Here is a 27321-nt window from a genome sequence, read left to right as displayed (position 1 = left end):
GTCACCACTATATCCTGCTAACCCATCTTACATCCCACCCCTGGGTCAAGCTCAGGAGCCTACCACTCCCCACACATCTTCAGCTTTCCCTTATCAATCCCAGGGTTATGGTACCACTTCATACGCTCCCCCAGCACCACCCTCTAAACAGAACCCTCCACCACCCATGGTTCCCGTCTTTGTGGCACCTCCCCCAGCTCCACTACATAGATCATCCAGTGAGCCGCTATTCCAAGCTCATGACACCCAATATAACCCTCCCGAACCCACTTTCAAAGCGCCTGAGCCATATACCTATTCTCCCCATTTTGAAATCCCGGGAGAAGTTGAGAAACCGGTTAAGAATACAGAACAAGAGGAAGTGATTCATAAAGTCAAAAGCCTGGAGCAATCCTTCAGGAACATGCATGGTTTAGGTAACCAAGTTAGCGTCGCATACAAAGATTTGTGCCCTTTTCCTGATGTCCAGTTGCCTGTGGGGTTTAAAATGCCGAAGTTTGACTTATATGAGGGGCACGGTGACCCAGTAGCCCATCTGCGTGGTTTCTGTAGCAAAATGAGAGGTGCTGGGGGAAATGATGAATTGTTGATAGCATATTTCGGTCAAAGCCTGAGCGGGTCAGCGCTAGAATAGTACACGAGGCAAGACCCCGGCCGATGGTATACATGGGATGATTTGGCACAAACATTCATTGGCCATTTTCAATATAACCTCGAGATAGTCCCCGATCGTCTGTCATTGTTGAAACTGGAAAAGAAACCTGGGGAAAGTTTTAGAGAGTTTGGTTTCCGCTGGAGGGAACAAGCTGCAAGGGTTGATCCTCCCATGAGGGAGAGTGAGATAGTAGATTACTTCTTGCAAACATTGGAACCTACCTATTTTGGTCATCTAGTGACATTTGTCGGAAAGTCGTTTAATGAAGTGGTAAAGATGGGAGCCATGATTGAAGAAGGATTGAAATCTAACAAGATATTGAGTTACTCGGCGTTGAAAGCAACCATCCAGGCCATCCAAAGCGGTACTGGTGGTGTGCTTGGGAAAAAGAAGAAAGAATAATTTGCTACAGTTGAAGCTAGTGCTTGGTCCAGGCCCAATAACCCTCCACTCTACTACAACCAACCCAGACCCCACCACCCAAACTACCAATATACCCCATATGACCCACCGCAACACTATTATCCACCACCAGAACCACACTTTTCTATCCACCACGCCCAGACCTATACCCAACCCCCAGTGCACTCGCAATGGCGTACACCAAGTCCCCAAAATACACAGCCAAACCCACAAAACACCTGTCCACCTCCCAGGGCAAACAGACCAGGAACCAACTTCCGCCCAAACCAAGCTTTTAGAAGTGAGAAGGCCCCAAACAGAAAAACATTTACTCCGCTGGGAGAATCTCACACTGCTCTCTTCCATAGATTGAAACAGTTGGGAATGCTGACCCCAGTTGAATCCAAAGCACCAAACCCTCTTTCCAGAAACTTGGACCACTCTGTTAGCTGCGAGTATTGCTCATGGATGCCGAGGCATGATACTGACAAATGTTGGAAGTTGAAAAACGCGATACAAGAGCTCATTGATAATCGCCGTATTGAAGTACAGGCTCCAGAGGCCCCAAACATCAACCAAAATCCGTTACCAACGCATTATGAGGCCAATATGATCGAACTGATACATAAGGGGACAAAGCCTAAGAAACCGTCGCAGGTGGTTATGGTGATTCGTTCTACGGAAACCAAAGAAAAGACAGTGAGTGCAAGGCCAGTGGTTCAGTTAAAAGCAATAAAAGACAAGCCAGTGTTGGTAATGGGAAAGGGACCATTTGTGGCTGCAAAAAAGCCGGAGCCAGTAAAGTTAGTGGTACCAGGGTCAGTTTCTGCACCCGTGGTGGTTGTAAAGGGAGCTTATGTAGAACCAGTTGTCATAAAACCGGTAGTCCAGTTACCCATGGTTGATAGAAAAGCCGTACCGTGGAGATATGACAAGGTAGTGGTGACATACAAAGGAAATGAAATTGAGGAAGAGAGTTGTGAAGCACAAGGACTAACTCGGTCGGGACGTTGTTTCGCTCCCGAAGAGTTGAGAAAGGCTAGGGGTGCTAAAGACAATCCAGTGCCAGTCAAAAAAGCTGTGACGGAAGAAGAGGCAGAAGAGTTTCTGAAAAAGATGAAAGTACAAGATTATTCCATTGTTGAACAACTGAGAAAAACACCGGCCCAAATCTCGTTGTTGTCATTATTGATTCACTCTGATGAGCATTACCGAGCTTTGATGAAGATATTGAATGAGGCTCATGTGCCTGACAAAATTTCAGTGAACCATCTAGAGACAATTGCCAACAAGATCTTTGAAGTGAACAGGGTAGCATTTTCTGATGATGAATTGCCTGTGGAAGGCACAGAACACAACAAGGCTCTCTATTTGATGATCAAATGTGAAGGTTCAATGGTTACTCGGGCACTGATCGATAACGGGTCGAGCGCTAATATTTGCACGTTGTCCACATTGAACAAGTTAAAGATCGATGAGGATAGAGTCCAAAAGAATAGCATTTGTGTTCGAGGATTCGACGGAGGGGGAACAAACACAGTAGGGGATATTGTACTCGAATTGACTATTGGCCCAGTCGAATTCACTATGGAATTTCAAGTGTTGGATGCTGCAGTATCCTATAATCTTTTGTTAGGTTGACCATGGATTCACGCGGCCAAAGCCGTGCCTTCCACGCTGCACCAAATGGTCAAATTCGAATGGGACAGACAAGAAATTGTGTTACATGGGGAAGATCCCACATACGCCATGAATGATGCCATTGTGCCCTTTATAGAAACCGAAGATGATAAAGGACCCTGGGTTTATCAGGTCTTGGACACGGTCCCGGTAAGCAGAGTGCCCGAAGGTAAAAGCATGCCATGTCCTAGGGTGGCAGCTGCGACTGTCATGGTAGTATCAGAAATGCTGAATAACGGGTTCGTGCCAGGGAAAGGTCTGGGGGCTGAACTTCAGGGCATTATTCAACCTGTGTCCCTTCCCAAAAATCTGGACACCTTCGGATTAGGTTTCAAACCAACAGCGGCAGATGTTAGAAGGGCCCGTAAATCGAAAAAGAAAGCTTGGGTTCTTCCTAAACCTATTCCACGTTTGTCCAGGTCCTTCGTCAGGCCGGGTAGTAAGAAACATTCATTGGCAAAGATGTCAGGTTCGTTGATTGGGGCAGAGGGGAATTTGGATAAGGTGTTCGAGAGAGTATTTGCTGAAGTAAACATGGTTGAGGCCGGGGAAGGGTCAAGCGGAGCAGACATACAGTACATCGGACCACATGCTAACATCAACAATTGGGAAGCTACTTCTCTTCCAATTCGTAGGGAGTCGTGGTAGTGGGTTTTGTTTTCCTTTTGTCACCTGGATTATTCCAATCTAGCTCAGAAGTAATAATACAAGAGATCGAGTGTGATAATGGGGTGGATTGTAACAATGATGAAGCTTATGAGGAAATTAGTAAAGAATTAAGTCATTTTGAAGAAAAACCCAAACCTAACCTAAATGACAGAAGCAGTTAATCTAGGGGACCAAGACAATGTGCGAAAAACTAAAATAAGTGTTCATCTAGAGCCACAACTCAAGGAGGAGATAATTAAAGTATTGCATGAGTACAAAGATGTTTTCGCATGGTCATATGATAATATGCCAGGTCTAAGCACCGATTTGGTGGTTCATAAATTACCCACTGATCCGGCACTCCTTCCTATCAAGCAGAAGTTGAGAAAGTTCAAAACGGACATAAGTGTGAAGATCAAAGAAGAGATTACCAAGCAGTTTGAGGCGAAGGTCATTCAGGTTACACGGTACCCCACTTGGTTAGCTAATGTCGTGCCTGTACCAAAGAAAGATGGCAAGACCAGGGTGTGCGTCGATTATGGAGACCTTAACAAGGCAAGTCCAAAGATAATTTCCCATTGCCCAACATCCATATACTGATCGACAATTGTGCCAAACATTATATTGGATCTTTTGTGGATTGTTATGCGGGTTATCATCAGATTCTAATAGACAAGGAAAATGTAGAAAAGACGTCATTCATCATGCAGTGGGGAGCATATTGTTATCGGGTCATGCCGTTTGGTTTGAAAAATGATGGGGCAACTTATATGAGGGCCATGACAACCATCTTCCATGATATGATACATAAGGAAATCGAGGTATACGTGGATGATGTGATCGTGAAGTCTAGATAGCAATCCGACCATGTCAGAGATTTGAGAAAGTTCTTTCAAAGGCTTCGCAGGTATAATCTTAAGCTCAATCCTGCAAAGTGTGCTTTCGGGGTGCCATCCGGGAAGTTGTTGGGGTTTATAGTCAGCCGGCGGGGTATTGAATTAGACCCGTCGAAGATCAAAGCTATTCAGAAGTTGCCGCCTCCAAGAAACAAAACCGAGGTGATGAGTTTGTTGGGAAGATTGAACTATATCAGCAGGTTCATTGCTCAGCTCACAACAACGTGTGAACCAATTTTCAAGTTGTTGAAGAAAGATGCCGCAGTCAATTGGACTGATGAATGTCAGGAGGCTTTTGATAAGATAAAGAGGTATTTGTCAAACCTACCCGTGTTGGTTCCGCCAGAACCAGGGAGGCCTTTGATTTTATATCTGACAGTTGTGGACAATTCATTCGGCTGTGTACTGGGGCAGCACGATGTTACGGGCACAAAGGAACAGGCTATCTACTATCTTAGAAAGATGTTCACATCTTACGAGGTTAAGTATACTCATCTGGAAAGGACATGTTGCGCCCTAACTTGGGTGGCACAGAAGTTGAAACATTATTTGTCATCTTACACTACTTACCTTATATCTCGCTTGGACCCATTGAAGTATATTTTTCAGAAACCCATGCCCACAGGAAGGCTTGCAAAGTGGCAGATCTTGCTTACAGAGTTCGACATTATATATGTGACACGGACTGCCATGAAAGCACAGGCATTAGCCGATCATTTGGCTGAGAACCCCGTCGATGAAGATTATAAGCCTTTGAAAACCTATTTCCCTGATGAAGAGGTGATGCACATTGATGAATTGGAACAAGATGAGAAGTCGGGATGGAAACTTTTCTTTGATGGGGCTGCAAATATGAAAGGCGTGGGAATAGGAGCAGTACTTATTTCGGAAACAGGTCAGCATTACCCTGTTACAGCTCGGCTTCGTTTCTACTGTACAAACAACATGGCAGAATATGAGGCGTGTATATTGGGATTGAGATTAGCTGTGGATATGGGTGTACGGGAAGTCTTGGTCATGGGTGACTCGGACTTACTGGTACACCAGATTCAAGGGGAATGGGAAACACGGGACTTGAAGCTTATACCGTATCGGCAGTGTCTGCATGAGCTTTGCCAGCGTTTTCAGGCCATAGAATTCAGACACATTCCAAGGATTCATAATGAGGTTGCTGACGCTTTGGCTACTTTGGCGTCAATGTTGCACCATCCAGATAAGGCCTATGTTGATCCATTGCAGATTCAAGTCCGTGATCAGCATGCTTACTGCAATGTGATAGAAGAGGAAATCGATGGAGAGCCATGGTTCCATGATATCAAAGAGTACATTAAAGCGGGAGTATATCCAATACAGGCCACCGGTGATCAGAAAAGAACGATTCGGCGATTGGCAAGCGGGTTTTTCCTTAGTGGAGGAGTGATGTACAAAAGAACTCCAGATCTCGGGTTGTTGAGATGTATAGATGCAAGGCAGGCCACAACTATTATGACTGAGGTACATTCCGGAGTTTGTGGACCGCATATGAGTGAGTATGTTCTAGAAAAAAAGATTCTCCGAGCGGGTTATTATTGGCTCACGATGGAGCGGGATTGTAACAATTTTGTGCGTAAGTGTCATCAATGCCAAGTACATGGAGATTTGATTTATTCTCCACCATCAGAATTACATACGATGTCCGCACCATGGCCTTTTGTTGCGTGGGGCATGGATGTTATTGGGCCAATTGATCCAGCAGCATCAAATGGGCACAGGTTTATCTTGGTAGCTATAGATTATTTTACCAAATGGGTGGAAGCTAAGACGTTCAAGTCTGTGACTAAGAAAGCTGTAGTCGACTTCGTACATTCAAATATCATCTGTCGGTTTGGGATTCCAAAGGTAATCATCACAGATAATGGGGCTAATCTTAATAGTCATTTGATGAAGGAGACATGCGAGCAGTTTAAGATTACTCATAGGCATTCTACTCCGTACCGTCCCAAAGCAAATGGTGTGGTTGAAGCAGCCAATAAGAATATAAAGAAAATACTCCGGAAGATGGTTGAGAGATCTAGATAGTGGCACGAGAAATTGCCTTTTGCATTGTTAGGATATCGCACCACCGTTCGTACCTCGGTGGGGGCGACTCCTTACTCACTGGTATATGGTACCGAGGCAGTAATACCCGCAGAAGTGGAAATCCCATCCATGCGAATCATTGCAGAGGCTGAGATCGATGATGATGAATGGTTGAAAATCCATCTTGAGTAGTTGAGTTTGATTGACGAGAAGAGATTGGCATCAGTGTGTCATGGCCAACTGTACCAACGAAGAATGGCAAGAGCATACAACAAGAAAGTACGTCCAAGGAAGTTCGAAGTCGGGCAATTAATACTGAGGCAGATTTTGCCTCATTGGGCTGAAGCAAAAGGAAAGTTTTCCCCAAACTGGCAGGGACCATTTGTAATAACCAGAGTGTTGTCTAACAGAGCATTGTATTTGACAGATGTGGAAGGAAAATGTATAGAAATGGTCATCAATTCCGATGCGGTCAAGAGATACTATGTATGATTTCTTTATTTTCTGAATGTATCTATTTGTATTTGGCATATCTTAAAGATTGAAATGATGAAGGCATTTTGTCCTACTATCCAAACACTATTATCCCTTGTTATCCCCTTTGAGCCTTACTTATTTTTCATACCCCTCTTTCGGAATCAACGGCACTATCGGGGAATACAGGTACCGAACATAAAAGAAAGAAGAGAAAAACAAAAACAAAAACAAAGGAAAAGAAAAACAAAGTAAAGGGAAAAGAAAGAAAAGAAAAGAAAAGAAGAAAAGGAAAGAAAGAAAAGCAAAAGGAAAAGAAAGAAGAGAAAAACAAAAGAAAAGGAAAAGAAAGAAAAGGAAAAGAAAAAAAGAAAGAGAAAGAAAAGGAAAGAAAGAAAAACACAACGACAAAAGTTAAATACAGTGAACTACGTTTGACTTGATCCCGAAAGGGTACGTAAGCAGCCTTACTCCAAGGTTCAGTCATACCAAAATAGAAATCCAAAAATCCCCAAGCAAGAAACTGGGGCAGAAGTTGTGATTTTTGTAAAAATTGGATTCCGAAAGTTGTAATTTAAACCCATTCGAATTGTTTTGAGCCTTTTATACCTTTCTTTCTAACTTAATCCAAAAGCCTACATTACTGTCCAAAGAAAGACCTTTTGATCAATTTCTAAGAAATGCCAGGTCGAGCAGGTGACGGTAATTCGTATCAGTGGCGACACTCTGGTTCAAGCAAGAAAGAACGAAAGTAAAATGAGAGAGCCTTATTGGTGAAAACCTTCATGGTCACCGTAAGGCGACGGGAGCTGAGAGAAAATAAATGAGAGAGTCTTATTGGTGAAAACCCTCGCGGGCACCTTGAGGCAAAAATGAGTTGGAAAATGTTTGAATGGCAAAAGGTATGTGGGTGGAAAATGTTTCGAGGTACCATAGTAAAGCAAAGTTAAGATCTGGGTAATCCAAACAAGTGATGGAAGTTTTGGGCAACAAAGTATGGCGATTGAAAGCCGGTTATTAGAACAGATTGGGCCGATCAATTCAAAACGCATGTCATGACCATTGGTACCAGCTGTCTCGCTCAGATAAGTTTCTTTTCCTTCTCTTTTGAAATAACCATCTGGTTTTGGATTCTTCTTATCCTTGACTCAAACATCATCGCATTTCATTTTCTTTTGAGGGTTTTATCCAATTGAGATGTTTCAGTACTAGTCTTGGTCAATGAAAGCAGAAAGGACTGCAAAGCTCACTATCGGTTTCTAGAATTGTAAAGAACAACGTGGTCAGAGCATGTCAAAATAACTTGATGTCAAGTGGAACACAGGGAATTAACGGAAGTTTCATCGGTGAAATTATTGGGGAATGTCGTGGGAAAGGCAAAAGCTTAAACAAAGGTCAGAAAATTAAATAACAACTTGGCTGTAAAACATTTAGGTCGCCGGATGTTGGGAAATTTAAAAAGTTGGTCAGAAAGCCAGGCAGTTCAGGGACAGTGCGTGGAAGACAGTCAACATAAAGCATGGCAGTGGAAGGATTTTTCAGCAAGAAGGCCATCAACTAACCACCATTTTAAACTGAAGAATTTTTTTTGATTGTAACAGGGGCAGAAAGTTAGCCGTTGAAAAGGAATTCTCCAAGAAGGAAAACAAGCAGTAATCAGGTTTGATCGCAAAGTGTGGTTTGATTAAATACAAGATAATCTTGAAGTGCATAAGGGGAATGGAATTTGATTGCAAAGTTGGCATGATTAGAATAAGTGCAAGTTGTCAGGACCTTCCTGGATAATAGGATGTAGTTCAAATACCCGAAAATCAGGAGTCCGCCTGGAAAATAGAGACATATCAGTCAGATTTTTAAGCAGTCAGGGGACCGCCTAAAGAACGGAGGTGATACATTTCAAGTTTTTAGCTTCCCTTCAATCTCTTTGTTCATCTAGCAATCAGGAGTCCGCCTGAAGAATAGAGACATACAATTTAATTTTAGTAATCAGGAGTTCGCCTGAAGAATAGAGACATACAATTTAATTTTGGTAATCAAGAGTCCGCCTGGAGAATAGAGACATACAATTTAATTTTAGCAATCATGAGCCCGCCTGGATAATATAGGAGTAGTTTCAATTTTAGGTTCAAAAGTCAGGAGCCCGCCTGGAAAATGGAGGTGTTAAATCTTTTAGCAGTCGAAATCAGGAGCCCGCCTGGAGAACAGAGGTGATATAATTCAATTTTAGTTTTCAATCAATCTCTTTGTTTATTTTGAAGTCAGGAGCCCGCCTGGAAAATGGAGGTGTTAAATATTTTAGCAGTCGAAATCAGGAGCCCGCCCGGAGAACAGAGTTTCAGAAGTCAGAAGCCCGCCTGTATAACAGAGGAATACATACAGTTCAAGTTTTAGAAGTCAGGAGCCCGCCTGTATAACAGAGGAATACATACAATTCAAGTTTCAGAAGTCAGGAGCTCGCCTGTATAACAGAGGAATACATACAGTTCAAGTTTCAGAAGTTAGGAGCCCGCCTGTATAACAGAGGAATACATACAGTTCAAGTTTCAGAAGTAAGGAGCCCGCCTGTATAACAGAGGAATACATACAGTTCAAGTTTCAGAAGTTGGGAGTCCGCCTAAGGGAATAGCAATATGGATTTTATCGAGAAAGAACAAGACAACAAGGCAACAAGGAAGTACAAGAGCAAGTTTGAAGAATTTAGATATCATTTTTATGATTCATAGAGCATAGTTAGTTTAGCTTCTTTTATCTTTGATATGGTGTAATAAGGGAGGTCAGCAAGCAGTAACGGCAACAGTAACAACAGCAAGCGTAGTACAATCACTCTTCCTGGTAGTCCCAGCTACCATACATTCCCGAACTACACTGACCTGATTCCTGTTTAGCCCAGGATATGTAGGCAACCTCCGAAGCAGGATGCGGCCAAACTTTTCAAAAGTGCTTCACACAGAATTTTCAAACGGGCAAAAATCGCTTGTATTTGCTCACTTATCTTTGCCCGAAAACCCTTCGTGTTTCCGAGCGAAGAGGGGCAGCTGTGAGCACGTGATTTTTGCCCTAAAATATGATTATTCCCAAAATCCCAAACAAAATAATTTTCCTTTATTTTTTACAATTTTTGTGCAATTTTGGCGTCATTTTCTGATAATTGTTGCATTCTGCGCATGTTAATTATATAAAGTACAAAAATATGCATTTTTGCGTTTAGGTTTTAGTATAAATTAAGGGTTAATTGTTTTAAAAAAAAACAACAAAACATGAAAATCACAAAAATTAGTCACTTTCACATTTTAATGATTTTTACTATGAACTTGTCATGAAATAGCTTTTGAACAATTTTAGTAATTAATTAGTCTTTGTTTTGAAATAGCTAGGATTTCATGTTAGTTTTACATTTCCATAAAAATTAGAAAAATTATAAAAATTGTAAAAGTGGGAAAAGAAAACAAAAAGGAAATAAGAATAGAAATTGGGTCTTATTAAAAGACCCAAATTTGGGCCAAATCAGAAGATTTTGTTCAGCCCCAAACGTCTCAACCCATTGTAAATCATCCCCAGCCCAAGCCCCAACCCGGTCCGTCCCCCTTTCTAATCGAAACGACGTCGTTTCGTGGCCTCCAAATCAGGACCGCTGGATCTCATCAATCCAACGGTCCGGAACTAACGAGGTTCTTAATATAAAAGGGTCCGAAACTCTCCCCCTACCCCCATTTGCCTCATCGTCCTTACCCTACCACTCTTCAACAAACCCTAATCCGTGCCGCCATCAAACCCCTCGCCGGCGGTGAACACAACCTTCGCCATTCACTCTGAGATTAACACCACAGATCCCCCTCACTCTCCTCTTTCCATTGCACCCACTGGTTCACCTCGAACAAGGCCGGAACTCGTCGAATCTTAGTTTGAAGTTTTCCGGCCAAGTGACGAGTTCATCCAAATCAGTCCAAAATCACACCACACAACCCCCGGCCCTTCCGTAACACTAATCCATGGTTATTTTCCTTCAAATCACTGTGAAACAGCCCGAATCTTAGATCTAAGAATTTCTGGCCAAACCCTAAAACCAAATCCTTTTGATTTCGAACCGTAGTATCCTTAACCATGTGTTCTCTTGTAAGAACACATGGTTAGGGATGTTACGCGTCAAAAATCTGAAAGGATTCAGACGTTTCTGACTGGCCAGAGTCCCTTGTGCCTCTGTGAGTTTTTACTGCTTCCTTTTACTCGCATGTTTGAAGTGTTATTTACAGTTGTTGTTTCGTTAAGTTTTTCTGTTAATTTTATGATTTATTCGTATTAGTTTAAGTTCTGCCAATTGTTGATTAGTTCTGAATTGATATTTGTTTGAATGATTATGAGTTTACGGTTTAAGAATTAGCTTTAGTTCATTTAATGCTGTTCATGTTAGTTTAAGTTTAGTTTGATACCATTTAGTTTGATTGAATTAATATAATGAAACATTTGGTTTTGGTTAGTTGATTAATTGTTTTCTAAGTGCTAGTTAATCATTCCCAGTTAGTTTAGATTGGGTTAGGGTATTGGTTATAGCTGTTAAGGATGAGGGTAGGTTCAGTAACTTTGAGGGGCTTTCAGGGGTAATCTGGGTATGAAAAAGGGTAGTTTCTGATAGGAATAGTAATATCAAGGTATATGGAAGGGCAGTATAGGTATTGTATGGGTAAAGGAATACCCTAGGGCCTTCTAGAATGGGGTACAAGTGTAGATTTTAATAATTGTAAGGCATTTACTTGTTTAACAAGTTAAGAATAGAATGACCAAACTGAAAATAGGGAGGGACTGATTTGAAAATCAGAATCTGATCTATTCTCTTTGGGGTTGCCTATAAAAGGGCATGAAATGCCTTGGGAAAGGGGGGTTCTTTTGGCTTCTGCCTTCAGCTCTGAGTTTCAATTTCAGCTTTCTTTCCTGCTTTTGATTTCAGTTGGCATTTTAATTCCAAGTCTATTCAGAAAACAAAACATCAAAAAAAATGAAGCAATCAAAAACAATCTTATAGTTTCATTATTAGTTGGATTTCAGCTGGGTTTTGGGTCTAGCAGTATCGCAGAGCTACTTTGGTGCAGCTGTGAGGGTTAGAAGTATATTTGAAGTATGTGTTGAATTAATCTGTGGAGACTGCCTGTATTTCTGATTTTCAAAAGTGTTTTCTGGCCTGTCTTGTGGTATATATTGCTGAGTTTGCTGCTGTTGCTGTTACAAGTAGCTGACTCCTCTCTTTCTCTCTACTTACATTTCAATTTCCATGTACTTGTTCTGTAGCTCTCAAGTCTGTGGAGTTGAAATAAACATGATGTCAAAAGTTGATCTCTGAATTCTCCATGTTTTTGTCTAACTTAATGTATAAAACAATTAGCCTACTCATGTCATTTGGGTACTATACTAATCCTGGTTTGTATAAATTGGACTGATAAACTGTCAAGCATGAGTTTGTTCATTTCGATTAGTTAGTGGGCATTTGGGTATTTAGATTCATGTATGTAATCAAGGCTGTGGACTGTTTAGACTGTGCATTTCATGTTTATGCCATTGTAGTTTTCAATTTGTTTAAGTTCCACAGTTTGCTGAAGTTAAATCTGCAAAGTTGTAATTGATTTTGAGTTCAATACACATGGCTGCTTTTAATGTTGGTCTAATATGAATTGTACATCTAACAGCTTCATACTGGGCCAGTTTTGGGCCTGGCGTATTAACAGTTGGCCCAGACTTTGGTTAGGTGATAAATCGAATTAGGGCCTAGGTGCATCAAGGTTTAAGAATTTAGTTAAATAAAAGGGTGCCCCAAGGGTTCGATCCCTGGGCTGTGCATTGGCTGTCAGCACGTTACAAGTTTGGCCTGTGTTAGGCCTGGTTCTTAGATCTCTTAGAGCCTGTGCCTGCAGCGTATGTAATGACAATGATTTGGACCTTATGGGCTTAAAGCCCCTTGTCTCAGCATTTCTGCCTGAATGTTCAAAAATTCAAATTTAACGAAATGTTAGCCTTAACCAATTAGGATCCTGAAGTAATTAATAGCATAATTGTCTCGCTGTTTAGATTTGGAAAGGTTGTTTAGCGAATTTCACCACCTTCCTCAAAATAGCAATACGTTAGAATCTTAGGCACGATTTTAATTAAAGTACCTTCTTAAACTCGGGTGCGCATTGATGCGACCCAAATCCAAATCTCGATGAAGTCGAAATGTGTTGACAATCACGGGCGCATTGATTGCGACGGGGTTCGAAACGCGTTTTCACGACATCGTAATTCTTATAAAAATAAATAATGATAGAAAAGAGGTTCACAAATTGAGACGAGCCTCACCGCACAAAAATAAATAAATTTGGGGCCCTCAATAAATAATTATCGAAATAATTAGAATTTGGGATAGCCGTTTAGTGAACTTCATGGCTTTTCCCCAAAATAATACTACGTTAACATCTTTAGGCATGATTTAATTAAATTACTTTCTTAATCTCGGGTGCGCATTGATGCGACCCAAATCCAAATCTCGATGAAGTCAAAATGTGTCAACAACCACGGGTGTATCGATTGCAACGTGGCTCGAAACGCATTTTTACGACGTCGCAATTCTTTTAAAATAAATAATAATAAAAAGTGGTTTACGAATAAACGGCACATAAGCTAGCATGTATTAAAATCAGATAAAATTAAATACAATAGTTAAGCGACCGTGCTAGAACCACGGAGCCCAGGAATGCTTAACACCTTCTCCTGGGTTAACAGAATTTTTTACTCGAATTTCTGGTTCGCGGACTGTTAACAGAATCATAAATTTCTTCGGTTCGGGATTCAACCGGTGACTTGGGACACCATTAATATCCCAAGTGGCGACTCTGGATAATTAATAATTAAATCCCGTTCCGATTGTCCTTTAAATGGAAAAACTCCTTTACGCCCTTACCGATGTGGGTAGGTGAAAAAGGAGGTGTGACAGTCATGTTCAGCAATATTCAATGTTGTCATGCCCCAAACAAACTATAAGTATCAAACATATTGGGGTAGGGATTTAGGATTCATAATATATTGATTCAGAACAGGAGAAAAGAAATTACATCATGCTAAATAAGGTACTAAATTAGATACAAGCAATAGGCAGACAAGAAGGCAAGAGTATTAAGTAACCATGTTGTTGATGATGCTGAAAACTTAACTAGAACATACCAGTCAAAGAAGCAAAAGTGCAGTAAAGAAAGGTAGCAGGGCTTCGAAATATAGCTTTGGCTTTCAGCCAGCTAAACAGGCCACAGTGCAAGTAGTAAAGCAAGAGAGAGTGTTTTTAGTGTAAGTGTGAGTTCTAAACTAAAATGTTCCTCTTGTGTTCGTGTCTGAAAGAAGAGAAGGTGCAGGTTACTTATAGCTTTTGAAAACATGTGAGAAGTAAGGTAATAAGTAAAGTTTCAATACAAATATAGAAATAATCACAATCAGAATCAATTAACCAAGTGGATCCCCTTTAATTAAGAGATCACTTGTTTAACAGGCAGTGACAGACTCAAAATAAGGAAAGAAAAATCAGTTTATAAGCAGAATGATTGTTGCCATAAAGGGAGTAGTAAAACCATTGAGTAAGTAATCTAGTATAAGTACAAAAATATACTTATTTTGGGAAAGGGTCCAGCAAAGCAAAATAAGGAAAGGAATCAATTAACCTTGATAGGCGAGTAAAATTAGAATTCATAAAATAAAGGTTTTAAAATCAGTCACAAGATTCAAGGTCAATCAAAGAAGGAACCTCAGCATATAAATAGAGTACACAAAACACTAGACAGGCAAGGCCAAACCTATTGGCAAAGAAACAACATGCAATAGTAGCACAAAGTTTAGTAGATAGCAAACATTCGAAGCATGATAGTCAAATGGGTCAAGTCAAGTTGAATCAATAGCGAAGAAAAAATAGAGTATCAGAAGCATGCAAAGGTCGCACTGTAACAGATGAGAAACCTTTTGAAAAGTAAGAGTTTCAAGCATAGTCGAGTTTTAAAGATAGTAGAAACCCAGAGTAATAGGAATCATATAAAGGAAAAGAGATTCTGAAACACGGAACTTCAAATCGAGTCAAGTATTTAAACGAACAGTTTCAGACCCAAAGACATAGGGTTTTTAAACAACAGTAGATCTTAAAAGATGATAAACAAACAAATCAAACAAAACTTAACTAAACAAACACTCATCTGACAAACAGCTTTTAGAACTCGTCTGAGACCCAAAAAAAATTAGGGTTTTTAACAACAACGAGTTCGAAAGATGGTAAACAGATGAGTCAAGCAAGAATTTAAACAAACAAGCACATATCTTAAACGTATTAAAAGTTAGAGAAGAGATTTTGAAATAATTTAACAGGAAAAACCATAATCGGAAAAGACAAAGAGTCATTTTTGAAAGCAAAATTGAAAAAACTTTGAGAAGATGCTTGTTCAAAGAAAGCATAAATCTAAAGTAGATCTGAAAGAAATCGAAAGGTCTTAGAAATTATGGTTTCAGAAGAACCCAAAAGCAACAAGAAAGGCCTTGAAAGTTACCGATCTAACCAAGAGAGTCAAAGGTCTTACTCGAACGACCATGGTTGGCCGGAGAAAGGGTCAAAGATTACCGGAGAAAGGCCATGAACTAAAATCGAACGAAGAATGGACCTGAGTTCTTCATAGTCTGGCCTTGAAACCATAAGAACAAACACGTAGAAGCCATGGAAGGCTGGTACAGGTCTCCGATGACCTCGGAAGGCCATGGATTAGGGCAGATTAGAGTGGCGGCGGCTAGGGTTCGAGGGTGTTGTAGCGAGGATTTAGAAGAGGAGGGATTTTAGAGGCGGTGTATGGTAACAAATGAAATGGGTTAAGGGGGTCTTTTGGGTTTAATTAGGAAAGGGCAGTCAGTGGCCTTTGATCTAAATGATCAACGACTGAGATTTAAGGGGTTAGGTGGGGATCCGGGTATGGGTCAACTTTAATTGGGTTGGGGTCGGGTATGAGTAGGAATTGGGCTGGGGTAATTGGGTTTGAATTGGGTTAGAATTTGGGCTACAATTGAAATGAAATCTGGCTAGATTTTAAATAGTCATTTTCCCTTTATTTTATAAAAAATAGTAAATTGAATTTTGGAAATAGATTAAAAGTGCTAAAATGATTTATGGCATATAATTATCAATCTAAAAATACTGGACTTAATTTTTATAAATATAAACGCAATTAAATCTTAAAAGGGGCTAATGTTGCAATTATATGCAATTTAGCTTTAAAAATACTAAATGAATTTGTAAAAATATGAAAGAATTATATTAGCTATATTTTAGTATAATGTGAGAATCTAATAAATGAATCACCAAAAATGATAATTTGGGAATTATTACTGGTTTTTTTATGAATAATAATAGGGGAATAAATTGGTTTAAAAATCTTTAAAAATTAAAAAAAAAATAATAAAAACATCTGAACATATTTATATATGCATACATATGTTATTTTGAAAGTATTTTGCGTATTGAAAAATATATAGGGAAAAATTGGGTATCAACAGTTGCCCCTCTTTACCCGGGAAGGATGAAAGAGTTGTCGGGTAAAGATATGATGGCCAATTTTGACCGAGCGGAATGGTTCAAAGAGGTTTAGGCCGCACCATGGCTTCTGAGCTACCTACACATCCTTGGTTTTATAGGAATCAGGCCATATGTAGTTCAAGGTCCGTCAGCAGAGTATGCCGACGCAGACGCTTCAAGAACGGACGTAATACCTAAGATGGGGTGGTTAAGGTTTGACATGGCTGTGGGAACTGGAGCGGTATAGCTCCTACCAAAACGGCTGTTGCTTGCCAGTGTACTTGCAATTAGAAACAATACAAGCGTATACTGTGCATGAATTTAAACATGATGCAAGTTCCTGTTAGACCTAGAATGTTGTCTTTGGACGGCTAGGATGACGTCCTTTAGACCATGACATCCTGGGCCATGAAGCGTGCAATAAAGGATTCGCAAGCCATGAAATGATGCTCTCGGGCTATGAGGATGATGCCTCCAATCCATGATGCCTTTGAATAATGATATGCAAAAGATTAAAAGGGGGGAGGGGGGGAGGGTACTCAGGCCATGACATGGTGTTCTCGGCTATGAAAATGATGTTTCCAAACAATGACGCCTTTGGATAATTTGGAGATCTTTCAGCCCATGAGATGTAGTAGGTGGCGATCTTTCAGACATACAATGTAGATAAAGTGGCGATCTTTCAGCCATGCAAATAAAGATAAGGTGGCGATCTTCCAGCCATGCAAATGTAGGGGTGACAATCTTTCAGCCATGCAAATGTAGGGGTGGCGATCTTTCAGGCATGCAAATGTAGGGGGAGGTAAAGCTTAACCTTGGAAGGCATAATGGTAGCCTTATGCAATGAAAAAATGCAGATGGAGACAACGTTTAGTCTCAAAAGGCAGAATAGTAGCCCTATGAAAGAAAAAAAAAGGTAAATGGTAATAAAGTTTTCTTAGCTGATAGCAGATTGTGGTATTGTGACTGTTGTGGACATTGTGACACACAGAATGTCACTGGTGTGCGTGAATAGCAAATGTTGGTAAGTGCGACAGTTCTGAGGGTTGTATTCCTAAACAATGTTTGTCTCGTGAATGTATAGTATGTCTGATGCTTTCGTAATCCAAGTGCCTGCATCCAAAGAAAAATCATGAGTTTTGTAAGGGGGGGGGGGAGGTTAGTTCATATCCCCGATGGCTCTGCTTGACTTGTTCGTCTTTGATCTGGTGATACTGTATGTATCATCGAAGTAGCGTTGCTAAACAAAGCAATTTCAGTAATAGATAAGCATGATTTCGTAAAATATGACGTAAGTATGTAATTACGAATAACTTTTAGAAGAACCGACAACTGTGACGTGGTTCAGGACATTGCAACCTCTCTTGCTACGGAATTTTGAGGGCCCTCCTCAAAATTCTACCCCAGTTTAACAGGTTGAGGTTTCTGACTATTGTTTACGATGACTAGCTGAAATTACTTTGTAATTTTGAGGGTCCTCCTCAAAATTCTACCCCAGTTTCCAATTGTGAGGGGAATGAAATTTTTATTGAATTGTGACCGAACCCATAGGGCTGCCTACGTATCCCCTCTTAAACGGGAATCAAGTCAGGCATAGTTCAAATACATCATATAAGGAAAGCATGAAAATTACACGTAGTAACGCTTGACTGCATCTGAATTAATTGGGTTTGGCCAAACTTCTCCGTCCATTTCTGCAAGTATGAGGGCTCCTCCTATCAGAACCCGTTGAACCATGTATGGAACCTGCCAGTTGAGAGAGAACTTCCCTTTGACTTCATCTTGATGTGGGAAAATTTTCTTTAACACCAATTGTCCCGGTGTGAACTGTCTTGGCTTGACTCTTTTGTTGAAGGCTCTGGACATTCTATTTTGATAAAGCTGACCATGGCAAACTGCATTCATTCTCTTTCCATTTATGAGGGCTAGTTGCTCATAATGACTTTTCACCCATTCTGCGTCGTCGAGCTCAGCTTCCTGTATGATCCTTAGGGAAGGAATTTCTACCTCAGCGGGAATGACAACCTCTGTACCGTAAACCAGCATATAGGGGGTTGACCCGGTTGATGTGCGGACTGTTGTGCGATACCCCATAAAGCAAATGATAACTTCTCGTGCCACTGTTTATGCTTCTCTATCATTTTCCTCAATATCTTCTTGATATTCTTGTTGGCGGCCTCTACAACTCCATTCATTTGAGGCCAATAGGCTGTGGAATTCTTGTGTCTGATCTTGAAAGTTTCGCACATGGCTTTCATCAAGTCATTGTTGAGGTTGGAGCCATTATCAGTAATGATTGATTCTGGAATCCCGAATCGACAAACGATGCGGTCGCGGATAAAGTCTGCCACGACGTTCTTAGTCACTGCTTTGTAAGATGTTGTTTGACCCATTTGGTGAAATAGTCGATTGCTACTAGGATAAACCTGTGCCCATTGGAGGTGGCAGTCTCGATTGGCCCAATAACATCCGTTTCCTAGGCGGCGAACGACCATGGTGAGCTTGTTGCATTAAGCTCATTTAGAGGCACCTTTATCATGTCTATATGAATCTGGCAGCGGTGGCATTTCCGAACATACTGGATGCAGTCTGTTTCCATAGTCATCCAAAAGTAACCAGCCCAGAGTATCTTCTTTGCTAAGACAAAACCGTTCATATGTGGACCGCAAGTCCCAGCGTGAATTTCCTCTAGTAGTTTGGATGCTTCCTTTGTGTTGACACACCTTAGTAATCCTAAATCAGGAGTCCTCCTATACAGGATTCCTCCATTGTGAAAGAAGTTGTTGGACAATCTCCAAAGCGTGCATTTCTGATTAGGATTTGCAAGCTCTAGGTACTCTCCTTTTGCCAAATATTCCCTGATATCATGAAACCAAGGCTTTCCGTCCGCTTCTTCTTCAACACGGGCACAATAAGCTGGCTGATCATAGATCTTTACTGGAATGGGATCAATGAAATTTTTGTCTAGATGTTGTATCATGGATGACAAGGTGGTCAATGTATTGGCGAACTCATTTTGGACTCTAGGAACATGTTGGAATTCCGTCTTCATGAACTTCTTTCTTAATTCCTACACGTGATGTAGATACGAGAGTATCTTGGAGTTCTTGGTTGCCCATTCTTCACACACCTGATGTATGAGTAGGTCCAAATATCCAATCACTCGCAATTCTTGAATGTTCATATCAATGGCCATTTTGAGCCCTAGGATGCAAGCTTCATACTCGGCCATGTTGTTGGTGCACGGGAACCTAAGTTTGTCAAATACCGGATTATACAGACTGGTTTTTGATACCAGGACTGCTCCTATGCCAACTCTTTTGAAATTTGCTGCTCCATCAAAAAACAATCTCTAACCACCATAGGATTCTGCAATGTCTTCTCCTATGAACTATACCTCTTCATCAGGAAAATATGTTTTCAGGGGTTCATATTCTCCATCCACGGGATTCTCGACAAGGTGGTCTGCTAGTGCCTGTCCCTTGATTGCCTTCTGAGTCACGTAGACAATGTCAAATTCACTCAACAAGATTTGCCACTTGGCTAGCTTGCCAGTGGGCATGAGATTCTGAAAGATGTACTTCAAAGGATCCCTCCTTGATATGAGATATGTTGTATAGGCACATGAGTAATGCCTCAACTCCTGAGCTACCCAGGTCAAAGCACAACAGGTGCGCTCCAACAGAGAATACAGGGCCTCGTACGAGGTGAACTTCTTACTGTGGTAATAAATGGCCTGCTCCTTCCTCCCTGTTTCATCATGCTGTCCTAGAATGCAACCGAACGCTACATCTAATACTGCGAGGTAGAGTAATAGAGGTCTACCTGGCTCAGGCGGGACCAAGACTGGTGGTGTCGACATGTATTCTTTGATTCTATCGAAAGCTTTTTGGTAGTCATCTGTCCGTTTGGTAGCGGCGTCCTTCTTCAATATCTTAAAGATTGGCTCATAGATAACTGTGGATTGTGCTATAAATCGGCTGATGTAATTAAGTCTCCCTAAGAAACTCATTACGTTCTTCATGTTCTTTGGCGGTGGAAATTTTTGAATAGCTTTGACTTTTGATGGATCCAGCTCTATTCCTCGACGACTCATAATAAATCCAAGTAGTTTTCTGGCTGGAACCCCAAATGCACATTTCGCAGGATTCAGTTTCAGGTTGTACCTTCGCAATCTATTGAAAAACTTCGTCAAATCTTCCATATGATCGGTGTCTCTCTTGGACTTGATGATGACATCATCTACATATACCTCAATTTCCTTATGTATCATATCGTGGAAAATGGTGGTCATGACCCTCATGTAGGTGGCCCCTGCATTCTTCAGGCCGAACGACATCATTTTGTAACAGTACATTCCCCATGGCGTAATGAAATCCGTTTTCTCAGCATCTTCTTCATCCATCCATATTTGATGATAACCAGCGAAGAAATCTATGAACGACTGTAATTCATGCTTGGCGCAATTGTCGATCAGGATGTGTATATTTGGTAAAGGGAAGTCATCTTTCGGACTGGCCCAGTTGAGATCCCGATAGTCGACATAGACTCTGACCTTTTCGTCCTTCTTTGGTACTGGCACGATGTTGGCTAACCATGTTGGGTATTCTACTACCCTGAGAACCTTAGCTTTGACCTTCTTGGTGACTTCTTCCTTAATTTTCAAACTCATATTAGGCTTGAACTTTCTGAACTTTTGCTTTACTGGAGGACATGTTGGATCGGTTGGCAGTTTGTGAGCTAAAATAGATGTGCTTAGACCAGTCATGTCATCATACGACCATACGAATATGTCCTCATATTCCCTTAGAAATTCTGTGTATTCCTTCTTTTCTAGTGGCGATAAGTGAATGCTGATTCGTGTTTCTTTGACATTTTTTGCATCTTCCAGGTTAATAATTTCTGTGTTGTCCAGGTTGGACTTAGGTCTGTTCTCAAAATTCTCAACTTCTTTAACAATCACTTCTGGTATGTCGTCTTCCTCTAAATCAATGTCCGTTTGTTGCGTTGTCTCGTTGCATGTGACAATCATCGATTCATCAAGATAATTAATAGTAATGCTCTGTAAGTAAAGTAATGAGAGAAAAAAAATAATAATGAGTGTTGATTCGTAAGAAAAATCAAAATACTTCGATAAATTGCATAATCGTTTTGAACATTGGAAATCTTATTGCAGGAATTGAAAACATGCAAGAAATAAAAATCTTTCAGTAGATAAGACGATGCTTGTTTTTGTCTTGCTACCTCGATGCTCATCGGGCTCTGGTCGTCCTGATGGTCCAGTTATTGAGGCATACCCCTCTTATTACGGCCTGTATTGGAGGGCCTTCCACCCCATCCTCCTCGAGATCAACACAACAATCTATATCATTGTCTTCTAGGAACAAATTCTTCACCGCTGCCAGTGCTTTCTCTTCTTCTGACCCATATATAACATCGGCTGGTTGGAAAGTCTTCTCCAAATGTGGTATTGGCTGCTCCAGCGGATAGTAAGGACCGCGCCATAGTGGCGACCAGTTGTTGAATTACTCCCAGGTGTACTCATATCCTAGACCGAAAGTGGTGCCATGTTTCTTGAGTTTTATGGGCTTAGCGATTCCTTGGAGGTTCTTGCCGAGCCCTTTGCCAGGTACGTACCCACTCCAATTCAGTATACTCTCGATCTTGTTATCCCACTATTTGTCTTTATCGACAGCATTTACTCGTTCGATGTGATGGTAAGTCTCTCCACCTAGCTTTCTTCTTCCCTCAATTGATGGAATGGTTTAGCGACTGTATATAGGGTTGCTATCGTTGTCGTGAATGATCACTTCCTGGTGGTTCCACTCGCACTTTACTGCCTGAGGCAGTGTTGATGCTACAGCTCTGGTAGCATGAATCTATGGCCGTCCCAACAGCAGATTGTAGGATGCTGGCACGTCTATCACTTGGAAATCAACATCGAACCAAGTTGGCCCCATTTGCAAACACAGACCAATTTCCCCAATGGTGGACCTTCGGTAACCGTCGAAGGCTTTCACGTTGATAGCTCTATCCTTTATTTCATGCAATCCCTTGCCCAATTTCTTGAGTGTTACCAACAGACAAATGTTGAGACTAGACCCTCCATCGATCAGGATTCTGGTGATAAAATAGTCTTCGCATTGCACGGTGATGTGCAGTGTCTTATTGTGACCCAACCCTTCAGGTGGTAGCTCATCCTCATGAAAAGTAATTTTATGACTTTTCAATACCTGTCCCACCATATTAGCCATTTCCCCTCCAGTGATGTTTCTTGGAACGTATGCTTCACTCGACACCCTCAACAGGGCATTCTTATGTGCCTCAGAATTTTGTAGCAAAGCAAGGATGAAAATTTGCGCCGGTGTTTTTTTCAACTGGTCGATGACCAAGTATTCCTTGGCCTGTATCTTTCTCCAAATATCATCCTGCCCTATCTCAATGATGGGTGACCAATTGGAGGCTTGCTTGCTTGACTCAGCTAAATGTTCAGGGGTATAAACTCTACTAGTTCTCGTCATACCCTGTGCTACAATAGTCTCTTCGAACCTAACTTTGCCTTTCCTTCTTGCCTCGACTGTATAGTTCCAGGGTATTGACTTTGTATGGAATGGCTTCATGGTCGACATAGCCACTAGGATCGGCGTGGCTATTTTCACTCTGAACGGAGCATGTACCTTGGGTGGTAAAACCGCAACTTTGAATAGTGCAGGTGCATTTAGTGGAGACACGAATTCGACCTCAATTGGAGATGGTGTCTTTGCAGATGACATTGCTTCAAACTCAAGTGTCATAGACATATTTACCTCAGCGTCCCCAGATGGATGAATCTGGACTATGATTGTATTAAGGGTAACTATTGGCTTCTTTGGGTCATCACCTTCTGCAATCAAACCAATTGATCCCTTGGGATCCCAATCATCCTTTATTTTAATCATGTGAATGCCTCCACCCTTATGGTATGGCAGGGGATTATTGCGGACATTCGGAGCTGGTTCCTTTGCCACAATGGCCTTGTTGTCAATCAAAGCCTAGATCTTGTCTTTCAGAGAACGACATTCGTCGATGGTGTGTCCCTTCATGCCGGAGTGGTATGCACATGATCTATTTGGGTTAACCCACTGAGAAGGGTTCTCAGGAGTTGCAATAGGGATGGGGGTGACATAGCCCGCAGCTTTATGTTTTTTTACAATTGGTCAATAGGTTCAGCAATGGCTGTGTATTGTTTAGGAGGTCTACGATCAAAATTTAGTCAAGGTCTAGGGAAGTTTTGGCGTGTGGGAAGGGACTAATAGTGGGATGGTTGAGCATTGTAGGTTTGGTAGACATGAGCAGGTTGGGAATATCTGGGTGAAGTAGGCTGATATGTGGAGGGTGGAGGTGATTGATAAGTGGGTGGTGGAGTTTGGTAGGAGGGTGAGGGTGCTTGGTAGTTCAGAGAAGGCTGATATGTGAGTGGAGGTATTGGGTATGTTTGGTATTTGATGGGAGATTTTGTTCTCTATGAAACCATTACGGCTCCTACGTCCCTTTTCTTGGACATACCACAAGGCTGCAAGGCCTTATTTGTAGCTTGCAAGGCCTTGAAGTTCGTAACCATACCGCTTTTGATGCCCTCTTCGATCCTTTCACCTAGCTGGATAATGTTAGAAAATTTATGGCTCTCAATCAAAATTAGTCGTTCATAATACTGCAGGTCTTGAGCTCGAACAAAGAAATTGTTCATCTGTTCCTCCTCTAAGGTAGGTCTGACCTTAGCAGCTTCAGACCTCCAGCGAGTAGCATACTCGCGAAATATTTCTATGGGCTCCTTCTTTAGGTTCTGAATGTAAAACACATCCAGGGCATTCTCTGTGTTGAACCTGAACCTGTCCATGAAGTCGGACGCCATGCCAACCCAGTTCGACCACTTCTTCGGATCTTGGCTAATGTACCAAGACAAAACATCTCCCTTCAAATTCCTCATGAACAACTTCATGTGGATTCTCTCGTCTTTCCCTACTCCAACTAGCTTGTCATAGTAAGTTATCAAATGGACCCTTGGATCCCTTGTACCAACAAACATTTTGAACTTTGGAGGTTTGTACCCCTAGGGCAGTTCGACATCGGCTTGTATGCAAAGATCTTCACAATTCAGCCATTCAATTCCCTTACTTCCTTCAACGCATTGAATTCGGCTAGTCAATTTCTTAAGTTCTTTAGCCAGGTTCCTGATGAGCGAGTCTTTATCATCAAACTTGAAGGTATTTGAGATGGGTTGGGTTGAGTGTGGCATAGTCTCCACGTAGATGGGGGTGCTATGGTGGGTGTGAAAGTTGTCATTTGTGGAGTTCAGGGGCTCTGGGATGAGCAACGGGGTGTTGTTTGAGGTATGGCAGGTGTTGCAGTGGTAGTGAGAAACGGGACGGTTTTGTTGCTTTGGGATATTCTGTGGAGGTGTGAGGTTATGAGCATTTGGGAAGTTGATATCTAGAGTAGTGAGAGAAAATGACAGATTTGCTAGATTCTGAACCTGATCAAGTTCTTCTTGAAAATTTAGCAGCTTTTGTTCGAGTTGGGATGCATTTTCTTTGGAAACTTGATTACCATAACCATGAGTGACCTCTACCCGTTTAGTTGAGTTCTTTTTTCTGGCATTGTTCAAATCTTCCATCTTGCCTTTGCTGTTGTTTCTGACAAGACTGAGAGGAGGAGTGGGTGGAGGGCCCTTGGATCTCGTGGAATAAGATGATGTTGCCAGAGTGCACGAACTAACCTTTGGGGAGAGGGAATAATAAACAAAAGTAAAAACAAAAGGTAACCAAGTTAGTGAGGATTATAAAAAGAGCTGCGATATTTAAACACATAGTGCAAGAATGTAAATCGTGTCCTAATTTGGGGATCTCTTTGTGCCTGAGGTAGGCCTAGCGACAAATCGATTTGAAGAAATTAGAATGCTAAATACCTCATTTTATTGATAAAAAGTAGACGAATACCAAAACAACACTAAATAACCGGAAATAAAAGTCACTAGTGGCCATTGGACTTGTTACATTTCATAAAGCAAAAAGAAAAACTCCTATCTATTTGGTCCCAGAAGGCCCTTCCCCAGATTCGGCATCCTTGGCTCCGTCGAATTGCTTTCCTAGATCGCGAAGTCCCAGCAGTAGGTAGGCTCTAACTAGATGTCCACCTTCGTTTCCTTCAGCATTTTGGCAGTCTTTGATCCTCTTGAGGAACTTTCTTTCCAACTCTACTATGCCTCGCTTTAAGTATCCCAGTCACATGTTGGCACTAAGAGCCATGTCCTTCCATTCCTTAATTAACTTCTGATTGACTTCTTGTATTTCACGGTGCTTGCTTTCGCACTCACGGATCCTCTTGCGCAATTGGTTGTATTTGACCTGTGCCTTGGCCCTTTAATCTATGATCCTGTGGACCCTAGCAAATCCTGGCTGGCCCAGTCCATCGTGATTATCTTCCAACCAGCATGAATAGTAGGGAGCGAAACCAGCATGGTATCTGTCTGGCTCGATGGTATATCTCCCCATGACGATCTTGTAGTGCCACATATGCTGAGCTTGGCACTTATATGGACTATCATCAGCCTAGAAGCCAGCCCGAAAGTGACTCATCTTGTCGACCCTAGGTATAACCTGCTTCCTACCAGCTTGTCTCATAACTCGGAGAGGGACATAAGTATAGGTTCCTCTCAGACCGATTAATATCAGAAATGGTGCATCCTTGGATCGGGCGATGAATTCCTCGGTAGGGAACCACTCGAACATCCATTGTACCCGGCCCTCAGTTAGATTATCAAATAACTCTACCCATCCTTTGGCATCTTCCGGCTGAGCGAACATGTTGGGCATGTAATTCATTCGCCTCGGATGATGGAAGGCTATATGATCATCCCACTCCGTTCTCTGAATCTCTTGTCGGTACTCACCCCTTTGGAGATGCTCCATGAGCTAGAGCTGAAGTAGCAAATTGCAGCCTTCAAAGTGTTTGGCTCCTCGTTGACACTTCTCCAAGGCTCGGTATATTTCTGCATTGATCATGGGCACAATGCTGAATAGTTGCCCGCCAATTCCTTCCGTTAAAGTCTTAGTTTCCATAGTCAGCATGGTGTGGATTATTGCTTTCTTCATTGGAAATACGATCAACCCCAGGAAACAAAACATGAATACCAAGATCCTTCGGTGAATATGCCCTAATAATGTGATGGCAAATCCGTCAGGATAGGTACGGTAGGATTTGTTGTGACCGTACCTCTCATACAAATAGTCAAAGGGGATATAGGATTCTTTTATACATGTCAGTTCTGGGTTCTTCTTCAAACCCATAATTTTGAGGAAGCCCCTGCTTTGCAATTCTCAAGCATCAACAAACCTGGAGTTTCCCATGCTATACCAGCCAATCCTTCTATTTCTTCTAGTAAGGGTGTCATTTCAATGTCCCCGAAGAAGAATACAGACCTCTCACAATCCCTGAACAGAGTAGTAGCTTCTATGATCTTGTTGTTGGGTTGGATTTCCAGGAGAGAAGGTAGGTTTCCCAAATATTTTCGGACAAGAGCTTGATCACTAAAGTGAAGATCCTCCCACCAGCTTAGCAATTTTGGGTGGATGACCATGCCGAATCTGGGGATTTCGTGCCTCATATTTTTGCAAGACAAAAGGGTTAAGACCATACCCCTACCGGACTCGACTATTTAACATCAACAACTAGCATGAAGCTTTAAGTTCTCCAAATAAATGCATAGAACGTGGTAATGAACGTTTGGGTTTAGGGAAACCTAGTGGTCTTTGGACAAGGATATCTTAAAGAGTCATTATACGGACGACATAACTGACTCGTCTAGGTTTGACCATGATGCATGCACAGTTTAAATATAGTAAGGTTTCTATGGGGTTTTAGACTGGTACCCTTGAGCGGACAACTCAAGGGGAAATACACGGAACTGTCGACTACAC

General features: G+C 41.5%; 1 protein-coding gene across 1 annotated transcript; it reads right to left on the bottom strand.

The window, feature by feature from the left end:
- Positions 1 to 23867: 23867 nt before the first annotated feature.
- Positions 23868 to 26981, bottom strand: LOC138889418 (uncharacterized). The gene is made up of 3 exons (XM_070172724.1): positions 26688 to 26981; positions 24879 to 25121; positions 23868 to 24455 (listed from the first exon to the last, which is right to left on the bottom strand). The coding sequence occupies exons 1-3, from the start codon at positions 26979 to 26981 to the stop codon at positions 23868 to 23870; spliced, it is 1125 nt and encodes a 374-aa protein (XP_070028825.1).
- Positions 26982 to 27321: the final 340 nt, after the last annotated feature.

This window comes from Nicotiana sylvestris, chromosome 4 (genome assembly GCF_000393655.2).
Source record: "Nicotiana sylvestris chromosome 4, ASM39365v2, whole genome shotgun sequence".
In the NCBI taxonomy this organism is placed as follows: Eukaryota; Viridiplantae; Streptophyta; class Magnoliopsida; order Solanales; family Solanaceae; genus Nicotiana; species Nicotiana sylvestris.
Note: the sequence above shows the minus strand (reverse complement) of the source record. Positions and strands in the feature narration are given on the sequence as shown.